The sequence below is a fragment of the Podarcis erhardii genome (genome assembly GCF_964252035.2).
Source record: "Podarcis erhardii genome assembly, chromosome: 15".
NCBI classification, from domain to species: Eukaryota; Metazoa; Chordata; class Lepidosauria; order Squamata; family Lacertidae; genus Podarcis; species Podarcis erhardii.
The window spans coordinates 1,209,266-1,228,645 of NC_138505.1; the positions used below are offsets into that span (position 1 = coordinate 1,209,266).

Genomic DNA, 19,380 nt, shown 5'->3' on the forward strand with positions numbered 1-19,380 from the left:
GACACCTAGAATTACGAGCATGATTCAGACTTCTGGATTATTTAAAACTGTCTCCTTATTAGCTGCTCCCTGCTGTTCAGCTCAGGCCTCAGTAAAATAACATAGCATTTGGGGATAAAGATGCAGCCCAGTAACCCACAACTGGAGGCCAAGATGGAGAAGATCTCCACAGCCACCATGTATTTGCCCTTGGTGCTCAAGTAGGTTGGAACAAAGCAGAGCCACACACTGCAAAAGACCAACATGCTGAAGGTGATGAATTTGGCTTCATTGAAACTGTCAGGCAACTTTCTAGCTAGGAAAGCCACCGTGAAGCTCACAACGGCCAGCCAACCCATGAATCCCAGAACACAATAAAACATGATAGTGGAGCCTTCATTACATTCTAGTATTATTTCTTCAGTCATTGAGTGCATGTCAACGTCTGGGAAAGGAGGAGCAGTGGCCAGCCATATGCTACAGATTGTGGCTTGAATAAGGGAGCAGGAAAGAACAATTGGGGTGCCCAATGGCTTCCCTACCCACTTCCTCATCCTGGACCCTGGCTTGGTGGCCATGAAAGCCAGAACCACAATGGCAGTTTTGGACAATATGCAAGAAATTGCCACTGAGAAGATCATGCCAAAAGCAGTTTGCCGAAGGAGGCAGGTCACTTCCTCAGGCTGGCCAATGAAGAGCAGAGCACAAAGGAAGGAGAGGAGGAGGAAAAGGAGGAGAATATAAGTGAGGTTGCGGTTGTTGGCTTTAACTATGGGAGTATCTCTGTGCTTTGTGAATATCTGAAGCACCAAAGCTGTGATGCAGGAAAAGAAGAGGGCCAACGTGGCCAAACTGATCCCCAACGGTTCTCCATAAGACAAGAATGTTTTGTCTTTGGGGAGGCAGCCGTCCTGTTCATTGTTTGCATATTGATCTCCAGGGCATTCTAAACAGTTGTCCATGTCTGAAAATGAAAATGGAAAAAAAACACATCTTATTAAAACAAAAAGGTCTTCTGTCCTCAAATTGTCATAATGCAGCTAAGAGATGCCAGAATATATATTGGCTACTTCCATACTGTTTTCCCATTAGAGAAATGAGCTTCTGATGCACAGGTAAAAAAACATGACAGGTGTGTGTGTGTGTGTGTGTGTGATGCATTCCTTACCCTCTTTGTTTGAGATCTTTCCTTCTGGACACGGAAGGCAATCATAGCAGCAGAATGGCTTTCCTTCCTTCTTGTTCTTTCTATAACCTACATGACAATTCTCATTACACAGAGAAGTGGGTTGTGCCTGTTCATAAATGAAAGAAGGAAATCGTTTGGGAGTTCGCATCTCACTGACCTATCTTCAAATAGTAAAAATGACAGTTAAGCAATAGCTTCCTATAGGTTTTTTGTTTCATCTGAAGATGATCTTAAATCCAGCACTAATGGTAGTATGGAAACTTCTACCATTACTCCAGTACCTTTGCCTTTATGAAAACCATATTGGTAAGTATTTGAACTTCTTCAGAGATTAGCATGCCAATCTCTTATCAAATTAGAAAATATTCTGGTGAAAGCTTATTGGGTCACTATCTCATATAGAAATCGCTGAATTATTTTTGACTTATACTTGCAATAGAAATTATTGAGATTCTGTCCCATCCAGGTAGTCTAACCACTGTTCCTTTAGCTTGGAACTTTCGAACTATGCTTCCAATGGTTTCTCTGGCAACATTCGGTGCCTTTGCGTTTATTTTGTATACTTGTATCTTTTTTGTGAAGGGTGATGATCTCTTCTCTTATCTTCTTGGACCATTCTCCTGACTTGGAAATATGGCTACCATACAGCAACATTTGACACTCAAGAAATCCCTTGTGAGTTCAAGTATTTCATGAGTTCCAGCTGAAAGTCTGTAAATTTTGATAATAAACCTGATTTGCAATGGGGGTTGAATAACTTTGATTGCAGCTGTAATTGTTTGCTTTTGATGGATTCTTGCAGTGTTGTTTGCTTGCAGAGTTACCTACCTTCTTCATCACCTGTATGTGTCTTAAAATTTACTTTTGCAGAGCCAGGTGCTAAAAATAATAGTTTCTGTGAACAGTGAACATTCACTGTTAATCATTTAGCTCAGCAGCCAATGTAAGGGAATGTGTTTGGTATGTCTACCATAATGCTGCAAACCAATGAGAAGGTTAAAATCATGAATTGACTGTGCCTGTGGGGTACAAATTAGGGCTGTGGAACAGATTTGGCCAAATCCCAAGTGGAATTGGGCTGATCCGAAACTGAATCTGGTTTGATTATGAAGGAAAGGCAGGCAGCATCTGCAAAGAGCAGCAGAGAGCTCTTTGCAACAGAGCTTTCAAATAGCCCCACACTGCACTTTGGATATGTGTGCCTGTTCCAAGCAGAGGAACACATGAGTGCAGTCAAATTGAGCAGGATTGAGCCTGCTAATGAGTAGAGGGTCCAATCCTGCTGTCTTCTTCCCCAGGGGGTACCTAGAAAGATTAAATCTTTCTGCTTTTGACCATATTGTCTGAAAGAGGTTGATTTTGCCACAGGTATTCCCTGGCCCAGCCCCAGAATGGGTTGGGGCCCTGTTCACAATCCTGAGAATGAAGGAACGAACAATAATAATATGTATATTCTAATTAAAAGACATACTGGGCTTCTTCAAATTTCATTGACTAGTGACAGTTTCTTTATAGCTGAGACACTTCTGCAAATAGACATAGAAACAAGATAGTTTTCCTTTTATCAGTGCTACAGCCTGATATTAATCAATTCTTACCTGGTTGAACCAGTTGGGCCACATGATACCATCATCATGAATGGTTAACCTCTCTTCTGGGGGAGCTTGTGGGTCCATTGTTCCAACTTTGACTCTCAGAAAGGACTGATTTGGGAATGTGACCCAATTTATTACATCCAATCCAGCTACTAATTCCCCATTTTGGTCAAAGGAAACTTCTTCCCCAGCACTATTATTAAATGAAACACTTCCCAGAAAGTGGTGGAGCTAAGTTTGAAGAGGAAAATGGAAAATAATGAAGATGCCTAATATAATTACATATAAGTAATATTTGTACAAATAGAGTGCTTATCTTTAGCATTTAAGGGGTATAGTTCATGGTCTCTTTAAAAGATGCATGCTAGTGTCTTTCTTTCTCTGTCTTTAATGAGTCTCTTCTTCAAAAATGGATGGAGCTAAAAAGGAAAAAATAAATAATGAGCAGTGCTGCTTTCTAGAAAAAGAGGTGCAGGATCTCACCACAAACACCTCCCTCGTTCCCTTGGAATGGCAATGGTGCCCCCCTGAGAGGGGAGAGAACTGAGTTCCAGCGAGTTCCAGCTGAAAAAAGCCCTGCTCATGAGGATATACAAAAGAGTGTCATTGTAGAACACAATATTCATTTAAATGTTTTGTGAAGGCTAATTTCAATTGTAGTAATGTTTATTGTAGTGGTAAGATGTGGTTCTTTTAAGAATTAAAGTTAGTCTTGGCATAAATTTCATAGAAGATGGACCAAAAATATTAGACAGGATATTCCTTCATTTAGGTGGATAAGCTGTGTAAATAAGCTGCTCATCACTTTCCAGGGATAACAGGGCTGCCTTTGTACAAATTGTGATAGGGTGATATGGTTTACCTAGCCATCTATGGCCATGTTTTGCTATTCCAAGGGCAACTGAACCCACTTTAAAGTGATGGCAGCATTTCATCCATTATGTTATCCTAACCATTAGTGGATAGCCACTTCCTCCCTGATAGGAAAGAGGAATGGGATTCCCCTACTGACAGAGGTATTCAAGAAAAGTCCCCCTTTTAGCTCAGCTCCAGAGTTGATTACAGACATCTGTATTAACTGGAAGACAACATTACCTGCCATGGCTGTTGATCTGTAAGTTTCCATCTTGCTCCACCTGCCATTGCTCCGCAGTTTAATTTGGTGGACTGCATGGTGTGCAAAGCATGTGCCAAAATATAGATTGCATTGTAGATGCTGTAGCTGTGGGCTGTCATGCTCGTTTCAAAAACAGACCCAGGAAGGCTCTCAATATTCTCCTCCCCAGTGCAGATTTTGTCATCTTTCTTCTCTGAAGCAGAATCATTAAAACCACAATCAAATGCCTCTTTCCAGAAAGCTCTGAGGAAGCCATCTTCTTTTTCCAAGGTAGGCTTTCTCATCTGAATAAATTTCTGGAATCCTGGAAGATCCTTAGAGTGAACTGCAAAGGACAGAGCCCCATGGAGGAATGTGATGTCCCAACCTCTTTGAAAGGGAAATGAGGTGAAGTCCATCTGGGCTGTCATAATCCAGACTTTTGTCTTTCCTTGCATTGGCACATCATTCGTTTCTGCAAGTCTGGGTATTGCTCTCATTGCCATAATTGTGTGAATTTCACCATGCACAACTACAACATTGGCAGTGCTTCTCACAATAATGCCGGTTGTTTTAAAACCTTCTTCCACGAATTCATCAAACTCACCAGAAGTGGTAACCTTAGGGAAACTTTCTATAAAATCAAAACAGATACCCTTCTGGGCAAAGATGGGGGGAACGTATTGTACAAATCTCTCTCCAGTGTCATCTGGGATTAAAAGAACACCGATCCACATCCAATGGAAATATAGCAGTAACTGGAGGATCCCCTCGTATTGCTGAGTCCCATCTGGGAATATCCAGTGGGTGAAAAGGGCTTGCATGTCATCATTCGTCACAGGAGAAGAGCCATAGATGAGCTAAAGAGGGTCATTGTTAAAATCAAGGGAGGAAAGGTGATAACAAATGATGATATCAAAACCCCCAAACAAGATTTCAACATATTAACCAGGGGGATTCAGCTTTTTGCTTACAGTGGTATCTCGGCTTTCAAACGCTTTGGGTTACAAACTCGGCTAACCCAGAAGTAGTACCTCACGTAATGAACTCCCCCCCCCCCCCGATGCAAGCTGACGTTGTGTGTCAGAGGCTTGTGGACAGTAGAAGGCCCTATTAGTGAATGTGCCCCTTATGTTAAGAACGGTTTTGGGTTAAGAATGGACCTCCAGAACAAATCAAGTTCGTAACCCGAGGTACCACTGTATTTCTGTTAATTTATAATCTGCTCTTTCAGGAAATACTTGGAGATTGATGTCTTTTCATCAAATAGAACAATTATGCAGTTATATTAATGGCAGAATTTGCTGTCTTTCATATCTAAAGGAGGATAAAGGAAATAATAGGTAAATGGCTACCAAGACAGCCAGTCAGCACGGGGTGGAGCCTGTCACGAATTCTTCGCAGCGCTTTAGCAGAAATGCTCAGAGTTCCAGGTTCTTCAGTGCAGTATTATCTATTGTGAGCTATATAGATACAAATATTTACAGAAGCAGTTCATACAGTCAGACAGCATACCTGACTGCACCTTGAGGCAAATAGGAAAACTCTTTCTGACTTACACAGCATTCTGTGAATCCCGACAGAGCCACCCTGAGGAAAATGTCTATAGCTAGAGAAAGGAGCCCCTGAGCTTAGATACCACGACAGTGTGTGGAGTACTGTAAGAATTTTCAGGCAAAAGTTAACGGGAGGGCTAAGTTTGATGAAGGAGAAGTAGAGTTGTGAGGATACCAGGTGCACCAACTCCTAGGGACCGAGGAAGTTTCCTCCCCACCAATGTATTTTTTGAGGGGGCTGAGCCCCCTCAATATTCAAGGGGCATCCAGCTCCTCATGGCATCACACATATGACATCGGGGTGTTGTGCGACATCATGCGCATGATGTCATGCTGCATTGCACATGGGCCCCCTCAATCCTCTGCAGGATCCCGTCTGCTTGGGTCTCCTTCCAGTCAGGAGGGGAGAGATCTCCTAGAAGGAGAAGACACCTAAACCCATTAAGAGGGCTGGGGTGATCCCCTGTGGCTGCTGTGCTATTTGGAGAACCTCAGGAGTGGGATTGATAGAAGGTGGGGAAACGGACAGAAAGTACTACCTTGTGTAAGAACCTGAAACTGTAACACCTATGCAATGAGATTTGAGAAACTGAAGTAATGAAAAATGGAAATGAGCTGATTGTTTACCAGTTGTAACATCAAACTGATAAGAAGCAACTGATGTTAAAAAGAAGATATATGTTTGTCACCTTGTTTTGAAGCCTGTAACATCAACTAAATTTAATGTAATAATTAATAAGTTAACCGTTTCTTGAAATAATTTTAACTCCTGATATGTCTTTTGTTTTTACTAACTTTATTCTGCAAAATAATTTTTTCTTATTTGTTCAACTGCTGCCTGAAGTTGACCTTTACCTCACACACGCTAGATAACCCATGGTGGTTATAGAGTCTTACAGAGGGGGATCTGCTTCAGTAGGATTCAAATATCACTTATTTCTGTTGATTTGGAATGTTAAAGTTATATTGGGAAATATATAAGTAATTTTTTAGCCGGCACAGCAAACATAAAGTTGTGCTACCACAGGCAGCAGATATTTCGTTACAGTCCTGCACAGGAGTAAAGTGTCCAATGAGGAATTCTTCCACCTGAGTTTTTAAAGAGGTGTGGAACTGAAGCAGACATATTTTCCACAACCTACATTTTTGGTTGATAAATACCAACCTATGCCCACTATTTGCCATTCCCTTGATATTTTGTTCTTCAGTTACCAGCATACAACCCAATGAGACTTAGTGAAGGGCAACTGTAAATGGCTTTCATGATGACCCATGTTCCATGCAGACCTCTTACTCTTGGCATCTTGTATGTAGACAGGATGGTTGACATGTAGAGACATAAATCGGAGTTTGGCCCCCCAATGGCCACCTTTGGAGTCTCCTGAACATCACACTTGTAGTTGGGGAGGAGTCTTTCTTGGCTAGAGAGAAGTTCCATGGAAGCTTGGTAGGTCCAGCTTGCACTGAAATGGCTGTTATAGATGTGGAAACCCAGAGAGCTATTAGGCAAGATTATGGGATCTTCATTTATCTCTTTCACAGCAAATGCCAAAGCCAGGATATGCTGGTAGAGTTGTGTCACTGGCCTGTATGGAGAGCGACATAGCGCATAACAGTTCACCTTCACCAAAATGCGTGGATATATTGAAACACGAACCTGGATTTTTTGCTTCCTTGAACATCTAACTCCTAGCATGGCTTTCAGTCCTGCTAAATACAATCATCCATGCCCAGATACATGCACATGAGGCCACATCTCACAGGGAGGTTCCTCCACCCCACCCCGCCTCACCCCGACCAATGCCTGGCCTCCTGGGACTGCACAGTGGTGGTGTCTTCTGGTGATAAACTCTGATCTTAGGAGTTCTCACTAAACACCACTGTGGCAGCCATGGCAGCTCTACAATGGCAGCTGCAGGAATTCCCTGGCCCAAGGCAGCTGCTTTGATTTGCCTCACAGCTGGGCTGCCTCCTTTGCTACTAGTTCTGTTCTATGGAGGAGGAGGAGGAGGGGGGGGAGGAGGAGGAGGAGGGGGGGAGGAGGAGGAGGAGGAGGAGGAGGAGGAGGAGGAGGAGGAGGAGGGGGAGGAGGAGAAAAGTCTGGCTACCAAAAGCTTATAATAAAAACACCCCTATCTCTGAATGAATTACCACTTGGCTTTGATTAAAGTCAAATATTAAATAAGAAATCCTTCGCTCACCATGGTAAATGAGTGGAAAGCCTTAACAAAGTGAATGGGGATGTTACCTTTTATGCTGCCTTGCAAAACTTTTTTTTTAAAAAAACCTAAAGACCAGTATAATCCTACCATATAAGAAGAGAAAAGTTATCACACACTGCAGAAGTGGGTTTGAGATATCAGATCTGCCCCCATGTCTCTTAAACACCAGAACTACGTGGAAGGAAAAGAGTGGCAGTAATCATCATACACTAGTGGCCAATATTGTGAAAACATTTTGGAAAGTATGTCTGTATGACCTCAAAACCATGCTAAATATCTCTGTAGAAGATTATGAAAAACTTGGCCTATCGCTCAAGAACCAAAAACCAAAGTGCTGCACCAACAAGCACAAAACAACCCTTCTGCTGTGCCACAAATCCTACTCAATGGTGTAAGGCTGGAAAGTGTTGATAACTTCTCATACCTTTCCAGAAGGGCCAACATTGATACCGAAATCCAGCATCGCTTGAGCTCTGTGAGTGCAGCTTTCTCTTGGTTGAAGTGCAGACTGTCTGAGGACTGGGACATTTGCAGGGAAACCAAAATGCTTGTTTACAAAGCTGTTGTACTACCAACCTTACTGTATGCTTGTGAATCATGGACCACTTACAAACACCATCTCCAACTCCTCGAAAGATTCCCTTAAGGGTGTCTCTGGAAATTTTTGCACATCACTTTGGAAGACACATGAACTAATGCCAGAGTACAGGAAGAAGCAAAGATTACCAGTGTTGAAGCAATGATTCTTCATCATCAACTTTGTTGGACTGGTCATGTTGTTCAGATGCCTGACTATCGTTTTCCAAAGCAACTACTCTATTCCCAACTAAAGAATGGAAAGCGTAATGCTGGTGGTCAACAAAAGAGGTTTAAAGACTCTCTCAAGGAAAGTCTTTAAAAATGTTGTTGAAACACCAGCAATTGGGAAACAATGGCCTGCAAGCACTCCAATTGGACAACAGCCATTAAGAAAGGTGCCATGGACTTTGAAGACACTCAAACTCAGGACGAAAGTGAGAAACACGCTAAAAGGAAGGCATGTTTGGCAAACCCTCACCGTGATCAACTCCCATCCGGAAATCTATGTCCTCACTGTGGAAGGCCATGAGAATACAGAATTGAACTCCATAGTCACATACGGAAGACATGCAAGACAATATTGCTCAGGTACGAGTGATCACCAAAGCAAGCAAATAGCCAAATAAAAGAAGTTATGCACACAAAACCATGATAAAGGGTAGTTAATAACTTTTCACCATTTATGTTATTGTAGAAACTTTTTGCTGCAATTGCAGCACTGCAATGACATCCCATGGAATGAATCAAATATTTTAATTCACCAGGTGTTTTAATGTGAAACCAAGATTGTATGACTGTTTCTAAAATTTGTGCTTTATTCCTTGGTTGCTTCTGACTAAAAGTTTATTTAATCAGCTCCACAGATATTCTGTTGGATTCAGGTCAGGGCTAGTCAACACAGTTTGTGGCATTATATTCTGCATTAGATTATCTTTCTAATGATATACTGCAGAGGTTCATTCTAATGGTATACTGTTCTTATGAGCCATCAACCCTTAGAAATACAGCTTTTCATAAAGTTTTCCACAATTTTGACCACTAGTATAATGAGCATCACCTTCATCATATGTCAAATGCAGAAATATATTCATTACAGATATATGATACGGTTTTTAAACACACACACACACACACACACACACACACACACACTTCCTTACATAATGTCTTCAAAGAGTTCAGGTGTAGGAGGTTCATTGAAGGCTATGCTTGAAGTTATATAGATTTGAGAAATAATGCCACCAATAACAACATCTCCAGACTGGTAATATTTGTGAAGAATAGGAAGAGGGTCACTGATGGAACACGAAGCAACAGCAGCCTTGCACTCATCTGGAGGAAGCAGCGCTGACGCCAACATCATGGAAAGTACCATCCTGCACAGAGTATTGTAGGAGCAGGAGGAAACTTGCACACAGTCTGAGGCAGCAGCAGAAATACCAAGATTGCAAATATTACCATGTTGCAGGGAATTTTGTAGGCGACAATTCATGTCTTTGCACATTATCATCTGAGTGTTGCTGAGCAGCAAAGTCTCACTGGGATGGTTACAAAAGCCAGATTTCTGCTGGGAAAAGAATGAGTGATCAGTCTGACAGAGACCTTGGTATAAGGCCAAGCTCTGAACATCACAGGAGATATTAATAGTATCTGCAAGTCTTGATTCATAGTTTTCTTGCAGCTACTGCAACTCCCCAGAGAGTCAAAGAAATGATTGTGATTACTTTGATAATTACAGGAGACTTAATCAGCTTTGCTGGTTTGTTGCTTCTTGGTGAGATAGAGTGGGGGACATGATTATTACATCATAGCCAAAGTCTCAGCTGGTCTTCCTTTGTAGGGAGAGCAATAAGAGTTTATGGAGATTCAGCAAAAAAATCAGCCCATTGTGTCAACAAAAATTTGCATTACATTAACTAACACCATATTGACAGACAATATCTTTCAGTTGAGAGCCAGTGAGATGTATTGGTTAGAGTGTTTGACTAGGACATGGGAGACCCAATTTATTACAGTGGTACCTCGAGTTACAAACACTTCGAGTTACAGACTCTGCTAAACCAGAAGTAGTACCTCGGGTTAAGTACTTTGCCCCAGGATGAGAACAGAAATCGTGCGGCGGCAGCATGGTGGCTGTGGGAAGCCGTATTAGCTAAAGTGGTACCTCAGGTTAAGAACAGTTTCAGGTTAAGAACAGACCTCTGGAACGAATTAAGTTCATAACCAGAGGTACCACTGTACATCCAATCCAGCTACTAATTCCCCATTTGTATCTGTCCTACATGGAGAAGATAAATTCAGAGAATTTGGGATGAGTACTAGTGGGTAATAAATGCCATTCAATTGTTTTGAAGCACCACTTGGAAATGTGGCAACTTCACATTGTGAAGCCAAATGGATGTGTAAATACATGTGTATCTGCAGGTAGATGATGATTGAAAGTATAGCCTTGGCAGAAGTTACATGTTTCACACTGATGATTTGTCCCCATGAAGGAATATACCTTTAGCACCCTATGAATGGAAGATCAGTGTATTGGCAGGATAACAAATTGACAGAACAACCTTACGGGGTTGAAAATTGGTCTCAGCTTTATTGATTACAGATGTAGGTTGGGAATGAAAAAGGTTAAAAGGATAAGAGGTGAAAAATACAAGGAATTACTTTTTCTGGTTTTCATCCAATAGATGCTAGCAAACAATGCAAAAATTAAAACCATCAACACAAGTTGATTCCTATTTGCTTCTCAGAATTAAGTGGTCTTTGCTGTTCAAGTTGGGCCTCAGAAGAATGATGTACAATTTGGGGGCAAAGATACAACCCACCAAACCTGCGCTGGAGGCCAAGATGCAAAAGACCTCCACAGCCACCATCTGCTTTCCTTTGGTGCTCAGATAAGAGGGAACAAAGGACAGCCAAACGCTGCAGAACACCAACATGCTGAAGGTGATGAACTTGGCTTCGTTGAAGCTGTCCGGCAACCTCTTGGCCAGGAAAGCCACACTGAAGCTGACCATGGCCAGGAATCCCAGATAGCCCAGGACAGAATAAAACATTGCGACAGAACCTTCGTTGCATTCCACAATGATTTCCTCCGCCAGAGAGTTCATGTCCACATCTGGGAATGGAGGAGCCGTACAGAGCCAAGCAGCACAAATGCTGGTTTGAACGGAGCAGCAACCAAGAAGCACAGAGTTTGTGAGAGATTTCCCCACCCATTTCCTCATCCTGGATCCTGGTTTGGTGGCCATGAAAGCCAGAACCACCGTGATGGTTTTGGCCAAGACACAAGACACTGCAATGGAGAAGATGATGCCAAAAGCAGCTTGACGTAAAGAGCAGCTGACTGGGTGAGGCTGGCCAATGAAGAGCAAGGAGCAGAGGAAGCAGAGCAAGAGGGAAAGAAGCAGAGTGTAGGTGAGGTCCCGGTTGTTGGCTTTGACAATGGGAGTGTCCCCATTCCTAGAGAAGACGCCAAGTATCCAAGCTGTGACCAGAGAAAAGACCAGAGCTAAGGAAGCTAAAACGAACCCTAAAGGTTCTGCGTAGGAAAGGAAATGTTGGCGTTTGGGGAGGCATTGATCTCTGTCCTTGTTTGGAAATTGGTCATCTTGGCATTGGAAACAATAATTCATATCTAAAAAAAATAAAACAATGAAATTAGTGATATATGAATTCCAACAAACAAGACATTAATTAGTTGGTGAAAGTATCAGATATATGTGGATATTAAAAACTGTTTGTACAATCTCCTGCCATTATGCATAATCCACAATAGGCTCTATGTTTTGATGGGCCTAAGGTTCATGGGTTTTTCATCTACTCTGTCCTTCATCTGCAGTTAATGATCAGAAACATGGCCTTTGGTTGTGCCCTTAGTTGAGTTGGTCACACCTAGAATGATCTTCATGGTGATGGAGGATTCTTGAGAACAGCCACTTGGGGCTCAGAGGCTGGGCTGAGGACTGTTCTGCGTAAGGAGACAGTTTTAAGCTTTTTTCTGGCTCACACACCTAAAACTATGGGGTGGGGGGCTTGGAACATCTTCACCCTCCCCTAAAAATGGAGCATCTGGGAAGCAGGCAGAGAACACTAGACATGTTCCACGCCTATTTCCAGAGATCTCCTTTGTAAAAGTTCTGGATTTAGTTTCCCCAACTGTCTCTTTTTTCTTCCAGATATCAGTGCAGCTGCTCTTCTCTTTAGGAGTACTGAACTGCTAATAGAGGGAAAGAGTTGAAATAGATATTAGGAAGCATTATACAAAATAGCAGATGATGTCAGAGGTAGGTGGATAGTAACAACAGTTTGTAAAATCTCCTGCCATTATGCATAATCTGCAATAGGCTCTACATTTTCATAGGCCTGAGGTGCATGGATTGTTCATCTACTCTGTCTTTCATCTGGAATTAGTGATCAGAAAAATTGGCTTTGGTTGTACCCTTAGCTAGAGCTGGTCACAATTGTAAGTTGTACAATGCCAAATAGTAATACCAGATTCATTGGTAAAAGCTGAAATAGATATATTTTTTTTATAATAGCAGATGATGTCTCCTACCCGTTAGATTCGAAATCATCCCATGTGGACACAAAGCACAATCATAGCAACAAAATGGCAGCCCCTCCTTCTTTTTCCTGCTGTAGCCTGGCTGGCAGCGATCATTACACAAGGCAAGGGGCAGCACCTATTCTTAAAAAGAGGAGAAAATGTAGCTCTCTTGTGCCTTGTGAACAACACAGTTTTAACCAAAGAGAAGAGATCAGTTGACTGATTAACATTATTCCAGAAAGGTGTGTTGTATGTGTAAATAAACTGTAATGTAAATATTGGCAGTGAATGAGAAGGGATATTGAATTGAATGGAGAGAGGATAGGGAAGACAACAGACTTTGAAATGCAGGGAGTTGGCATAGAAGGTAAAATAGGAAGCACCACAAGACCATCATTCTTCTTTCAAAACTAATGGGTAACTAAGTGTCCCCTTGTCTTCTGAGCTGTAAATCTCACTTGGTTCAGTTTGTTTACTTGTACATAAATGTGCAAAGCATTGAAATGTGTTGAAATCCCATATATCAGGGATGTGGAACCTTTGGTCCACCAGATGGTATTGGACTGTAACTCTCTTCAGTCTGAAAACCAGTCTGGCCAGTGATCATGGAGGAGGAGAGTTGGGAGCCAACAATATTCCATATGCAAAATAGTGGAATATATTACCATTATATACTTTCAAACCAGAACTCTAAAGGAGAAAATATCTACTTCTCACCTCATGTACAATGGTAAAATAACATGCTGGACATGGGTTATACGTCAACAATTTGCTTATAAATGATAAAGATTGTCTACAGTAACCTTATTATTTGTATTCTTAATAAAAATACCTAATTTTTTAAAAAACCATTGGTCCCACCTGATTAAAAGATCTGTGCCATGTGATCGCTTCCTCATCCATGCTGAAGTCTACATTTTGTGAATCTTGTGGAACTATCTTTCCTACTTTCACACGGGAGAAGGTTTGGTTTGGAAAAGTAACCCAGTTAATAATATCAAATCCACCTGCTAATTCCCCATTCTCATCAAAGGACATTAAGTCACCAGCACTGTTGTTGAAGGAGATACTCCTCAAGAATGAGTACAGCTAGGCAGAAGAAAACAAAGGCAAAGTTTAAAAAGGAGAGCTTTTGTGGATTATAGAAACAAGAAGTATTCATCAATATATTTCACACAATGGAAAGTAGTCCAAAACTGTGCAGTCTACAACTTTTGGAGCACCTAAGTATTTCTAGCAAGTACAGGTGGCCTGCCCCTTGCCTGAGGGTTCAGCTCTGGGGTCCGTGTGCAAAGGCAAAATGGTGTCATGTCAGGCAGCCCTGGAACTGCCCCTCCTGCAAGGTGGGTGTGCAGGGAGAGAGGGAAAACAAAATGGAGAGCAGCTCATGGTGGGTTTTCCCTGATCTCCTTTTTTGTTTGTTTGTTTGTTTGTTTACTTTTCTCCATCCCAGAGATGCTTCCACATGTCTTGCCAGCCCATGTTCCTAGAGAGGCAGGGAAAGGGTACAGAGTGCCATAACTCCTTCAACTACTTCTGCAAATGGAAGGGAAGTTCAGGTTCTATCTTGATTGTGGCTCCTTCAGCTTGAAGAAAAGGGAAAACAGTTAAGGATTGAAAAGAATGTGGGAATTGTAGAGGAAAGGTAAAAGCTGTAAGAGGTTGTGTGTGTATATCTATGTCTCTGTGTTTGTGTGTATTCATTCTATGGACTGTGTGTCATCGCCCATTAGATTAGCCCCAAGCAATCTTTGTTCTGAACAGGAAATCTTACCTGCCAAGGTTGCAGTTTTGGAGGATCGAGCCCACCTCTGCCTGTCATCATTCTGCGTTTTGATCTGGATGAGTGCATCTGATGTAAAGTATGTGCAATGGCATAAACCGCATTATAGATACTGTAACTTTGGCCAGTCATGGCCATTTCAAAAATATGCCCAGGAAGGCTCTCCAGGCTCTCATGGCCAGTGCAGGTCTTTGTGTTTTCCTTGTGCCCATTGGAAGCAGAAAATAAACAGTTGAATGCCTGTTGCCAAAAAGCCTGGAGGAACCCATCTCCCTTTGGAGAGTTGGGGTTCAGGGTCTGAAGGAAGTCTTTAAATCCCTGGACTTCCTCTGTGTGAATTGCAAAAGACAAGGCACCATCAAAGACTTGTATATCATAATACCTTTGCATTGTTTCTGAAGAGAAAGCCCACTGGGCTGTCAAAATCCACACAGTGCCTGTAGACTTCTCTGCAACATCTTCAGCTAATGAACAAAAATATTGCATCCATTTCACAACTGTAATGGTCTCAGGTTCTGCACACAGAACCAATATGTGGACTTCTGAGGCCATCAGAAAAGAGGACTTGGCCCGAAGGAGTTCCAGGGAATGAAAATTATCTAGACCCTGAGATAAGGCTGGTAGTTTTTCATTGAAAGCTGTACAGACTCCATGCTGGGAAAGCATTGGCACTAAGCTTTGCATAAAGGTCTCTCCATTTTCATCATCGGATGCCACAATTCCTACCCATGTCCACTGGAAATGTAGAAGTAGCATGACAATCCCTTCATATTGATATTTCTCATTGGGCACCGTTCGGTAGAATGTCTGGGGCTGCAACTCTGGGCTTCTCACTGGAGCTAATACGCAGTAAGCAATCTGGAGGAAGAAATCAATCCCACAAGAATTGGAGAGTTAGAGCAAACAGTTGTGGTTCATTCCAAGTATCTACTTGGAGAAAATAACTTATGAGAATGTCTCAACTCCTTTATGGATGCATGTTGATGTCACAAGAACATTACACATATCTCCAGCAGCTGTTGGTGGGGAGGAGGAGCAGGTTTCTCTGACTTCTTGCAACTGGCCTTGTGCAGCTTCCTGGGAGCAGGAGGAAGACTCCTGCTGCTGCATTTGCCCAGTTCCAACCTCCCTGCTGCTTCCCAGTGACACATGGGAGACAAAGTCTGGCAAGCACCAAAGCCCCTCTCCTCCAACCACTATTGCAAAACTCCCCCAGATGCTTTTGTATCAGGTATATTTTTATCTTTCACCTCCTTTTTCAGAAAAATGAGCCAAAGTAAAAGAAAGCATGGAGAACCCAGAAGATAACTATTGTATCAGAGGCAGAAATGTTTCACAGCCCCCACATTTACTATACAAATACCTGTGGAATCTTGTAGATGCCTAAGACAGTAGCCATGTGGAGGGAGATGTCAGAGTAAAGTCCCCCAATAAAAGCTATCTTTTCTTTTTCCTTGTCACATATGAAATTGGGGACAATCCTTTCTGTGATGGACAGAAGTTTCAGGGTGTTCTGATAAGTCATTCTTGCATTTGTGTAGCTATCATAGACGTGGAACCCAAAGGTCATATTCGGTACAATATTAGGGTTCTCGTTTATTTCTTTCACAGCAAACACCAGAGAGAGGATATTCTGGTAGTACTTCAGTACTTCACTAAAAAAGAGTTATACTATGTGTCAGAGGTATTCCTCTTCCTCTCCCTCTTAAGCACATAGGTAACTTCTTAGCTCACATGCACCTACATAAGTTGCCACATTCTTCCCTTAACTCCTTATTTCCAACCAACAGACACTCATTGAATGAGAAATTGCCAAGTCAGAAATTCTGACTGGAGCCTCTCAGATAGTTAGTGCTTGGTGTAGGTGGGGAGTAGAAATCAGAGCACATCAGATGGAACAGGATATATTCTTTCACAGTAATGTATATATTCTTTCACATAAAATTATGACTGTACAACAAATACTTTAGCCAATGTTAGTCATACTCAGAGAAGGCCAATTAGGATTAATTGATCAGACTAATTTAATTTCAGTATATTAATTTCAAGGGGTCTACTCTGCATATAGCTATGTTTCAATACTTTGTTTTGCAAAAACAAGTTTGTAACTGCAGTTTTTATTACCCAATATGGTTTACATTGCAAAGCAGAGAATATAATCCAAATTCTATGTTATTCATATGTCGCATTCATATGTGGCTGTCAGATTAAAGGATAGTGGTTGTGAATGTGAGGATCCAGTTTTGCTGCAAAGGAAAACAGATGTTAATGGTGTGAAAGGAAACACAGAGGGAGGTTGAGGATGAAGTTGGGAGAAGGCGGTGAGAGCCATTGGATCAGGTGATGAGAAAGCAGAACAGGCAGAAGATAGAAAGCCCAAGAAGCGGAATAAAGTAATGAAGAAGAAGCTGACAAGATCACAATGTAAAAAGAAGAAAATATATGTTTAACATTCCTACTGGAAAAAAGTCACATGGAAATGTGTTCTGAGGACGCCACTGTATGTTTGCTGCAATTGTAGCATACTTGAGCTCACCAAGGGTACACTATGAAGGATATGGTTTTTTCCTTACAAAAGTTCATCTATAAGCTTTGTGTTTGGGTGCTCATGGAAATCTATTTCTTCAACTATAAAGCCGAAATAAGAAACAATTCCTCCAATGACTAGGTCCCCTCTCTGATAATTCTGGTATGGAAGCTGGAAAGGCTCCATCATGGTGCATCTAGCAGAGTGTTCCTTGCTCTCAGTTGGAGGCAACTGCAGCCACAGGAAGAGAAGAATCTGCAGCATAAATGTTCCTACCATCTTGGGGCCTACAGGGATGCTGAAAGTCAGATTTCTATCTCATCTACCATAAACTGCATTACAAGAACATTCATTTAATGACTCTGGATTATTTTGATAAAGGGAAAATGCCAATGACCTGATCCATGAAAACCTGCATGTTCAGAATTTCTCATCGGGGCTCTAAATGACACAGGATTTATTTTATATGCACTTTCACGCTCTGATATTGATTGTGTTCATGGCCTGATAAAATGTACATGGGGTTTGGCAAGATGGATGATGAAACCCAGCAATTTGAGATAATTAGCAGTTTGAAAGTTATCTCCTTAGAGCATTGAGCTCTGTGACTTATAGTAAGATCAAAATAATAATGCATATTTATTATTGAGTAGTGCTCTTATAATTTCGAGTGCCCCAGGCAAGCAAGCAGTCCAGCTGCAAACTGGTGGCCTGAAGGGAGCTTCCTAGTTTCCCCAAAACTCTTCCTCAATCACATTCCCCCTAGCTGTACATGTGTCACCAATGAAGACATGATTTTCAGCATTTCAGACCCCAAGGATGCTACCTTGTACACCAGTTAAGGGGAGGGAGGAAATAGTTAAAATAATACAGATTCCAGTTGCAGGCGCAATACAGAGTGTTACATTTCCTTACAAAAGGCATAAATGGTTAGTGTTGTGCTGTGGCCACAGTGTACCTTGATTTCAGTAAAGCTTGTGAAGAAACTGGGAAAATGTGGGTTGAATGAGGGAACTGTTAGGTAGATTGGTAGCTGGTTGACTGACCGAACCCCTTTTCTTGCAGACAGGGTCATGTCCTGTGCCAGTTGTGCTCAAAAGCATTGCCACAGAATCAGTAATCAATACATCACTGCCCTAATTGTGTCCTCACAATTTCTCCCAAAGGAGCTCTTTGGGGTTGCTCCAAATCTTTTTTATTGTTTACTTGTTAATTCTTTAATTATTTGTTTACTTGTTGATTCTCTAATTTCTAGGGATATGAGTATCCCAGATTTCTAATTGTTGTTTAGTCGTTTAGTCGTGTCCGACTCTTCGTGACCCCATGGACCAGAGCACGCCAGGCACTCCTGTCTTCCACTGCCTGCCGCAGTTTGGTCAGATTCATGTTTGTAGCTTCGAGAACACTGTCCCACCATCTGGTCCTCTGTCGTCCCCTTCTCCTTGTGCCCTCCATCTTTCCCAGCATCAGGGTCTTTTCCAGGGAGTCTTCTCTTCTCATGAGGTGGCCAAAGTATTGAAGCCTCAGTTTCATGATCTGTCCTTCCAGTGAGCACTCAGGGCTGATTTCCTTAAGAATGGATACGTTTGATCTTCTTGCAGTCCATGGGACTCTCAAGAGTCTCCTCCAGCACCATAATTCAAAAGCGTCAATTCTTTGGCGATCAGCCTTCTTGAAGGTCCAGCTCTCACTTCCATACATCACTACTGGGAAAACCATGGCTTGAACTTTTTTTTTTTTATAATAATATTTATTAAGTTTCAAATTAACACATAAAAAAAACACAAATCCAAACAACAATAAAAACATACAAAAACCAACATACAAAACAAAACAAGTATAAATTCAGATCTTATTTTCAAAACCTACTTTCACCGACCTCCTCGCACCTCCCCCTTCTGTATTCTAATCTCATTTTTCTTATCAGCAAATCCATTCCCATATTTCCCATAGTTTTAAATAATTCTATTCTTTTTCCTTAATCAACGCCCCTGCAAACCGCTAATTTTTAAACCCATATCTTTTTAGCCTTCATTAATTTTATAATGTTTATTAAGATAGTCTTTGAACTTCTTCCAGTCTTCTTCCACTGTCTCTTTGTCCTGGTCTCGGATTCTGCCAGTCATCTCTGCCAACCATGGCTTTAACTATACGGACCTTTGTTGGCAAGGTGATGTCTCTGCTTTTTAAGATGCTGTCTAGGTTTGCCATCGCCTTTCTCCCAAGGAGCAGGCGTCTTTTAATTTCATGACTGCTGTCACCATCTTCAGTGATCATGGAGCCCAAGAAAGTAAAATCTCTCACT

At 41.7% G+C, this 19,380-nt stretch overlaps 3 protein-coding genes across 3 annotated transcripts in view; all 3 read right to left on the reverse strand.

Moving 5' to 3' along the window:
- Window positions 1–19,380, reverse strand: part of METTL25B (methyltransferase like 25B) — a 492,409-nt gene that overhangs the window by 216,283 nt on the left and 256,746 nt on the right. The gene's annotated exons all lie outside the window — the stretch shown is intronic.
- LOC309329710 (vomeronasal type-2 receptor 26-like) overlaps window positions 1–19,380 on the reverse strand; it is a gene marked incomplete at its 5' end in the record, with an annotated part of 190,674 nt that overhangs the window by 29,675 nt on the left and 141,619 nt on the right. The window lies entirely within an intron of this gene.
- On the reverse strand, window positions 42–941 carry LOC309329712 (vomeronasal type-2 receptor 26-like; the record flags this gene model as incomplete). The annotated part of the gene is made up of 1 exon (XM_081840725.1): window positions 42–941. One exon carries the CDS (start codon window positions 939–941, stop codon window positions 42–44), a length of 900 nt encoding a protein of 299 aa, XP_081696851.1.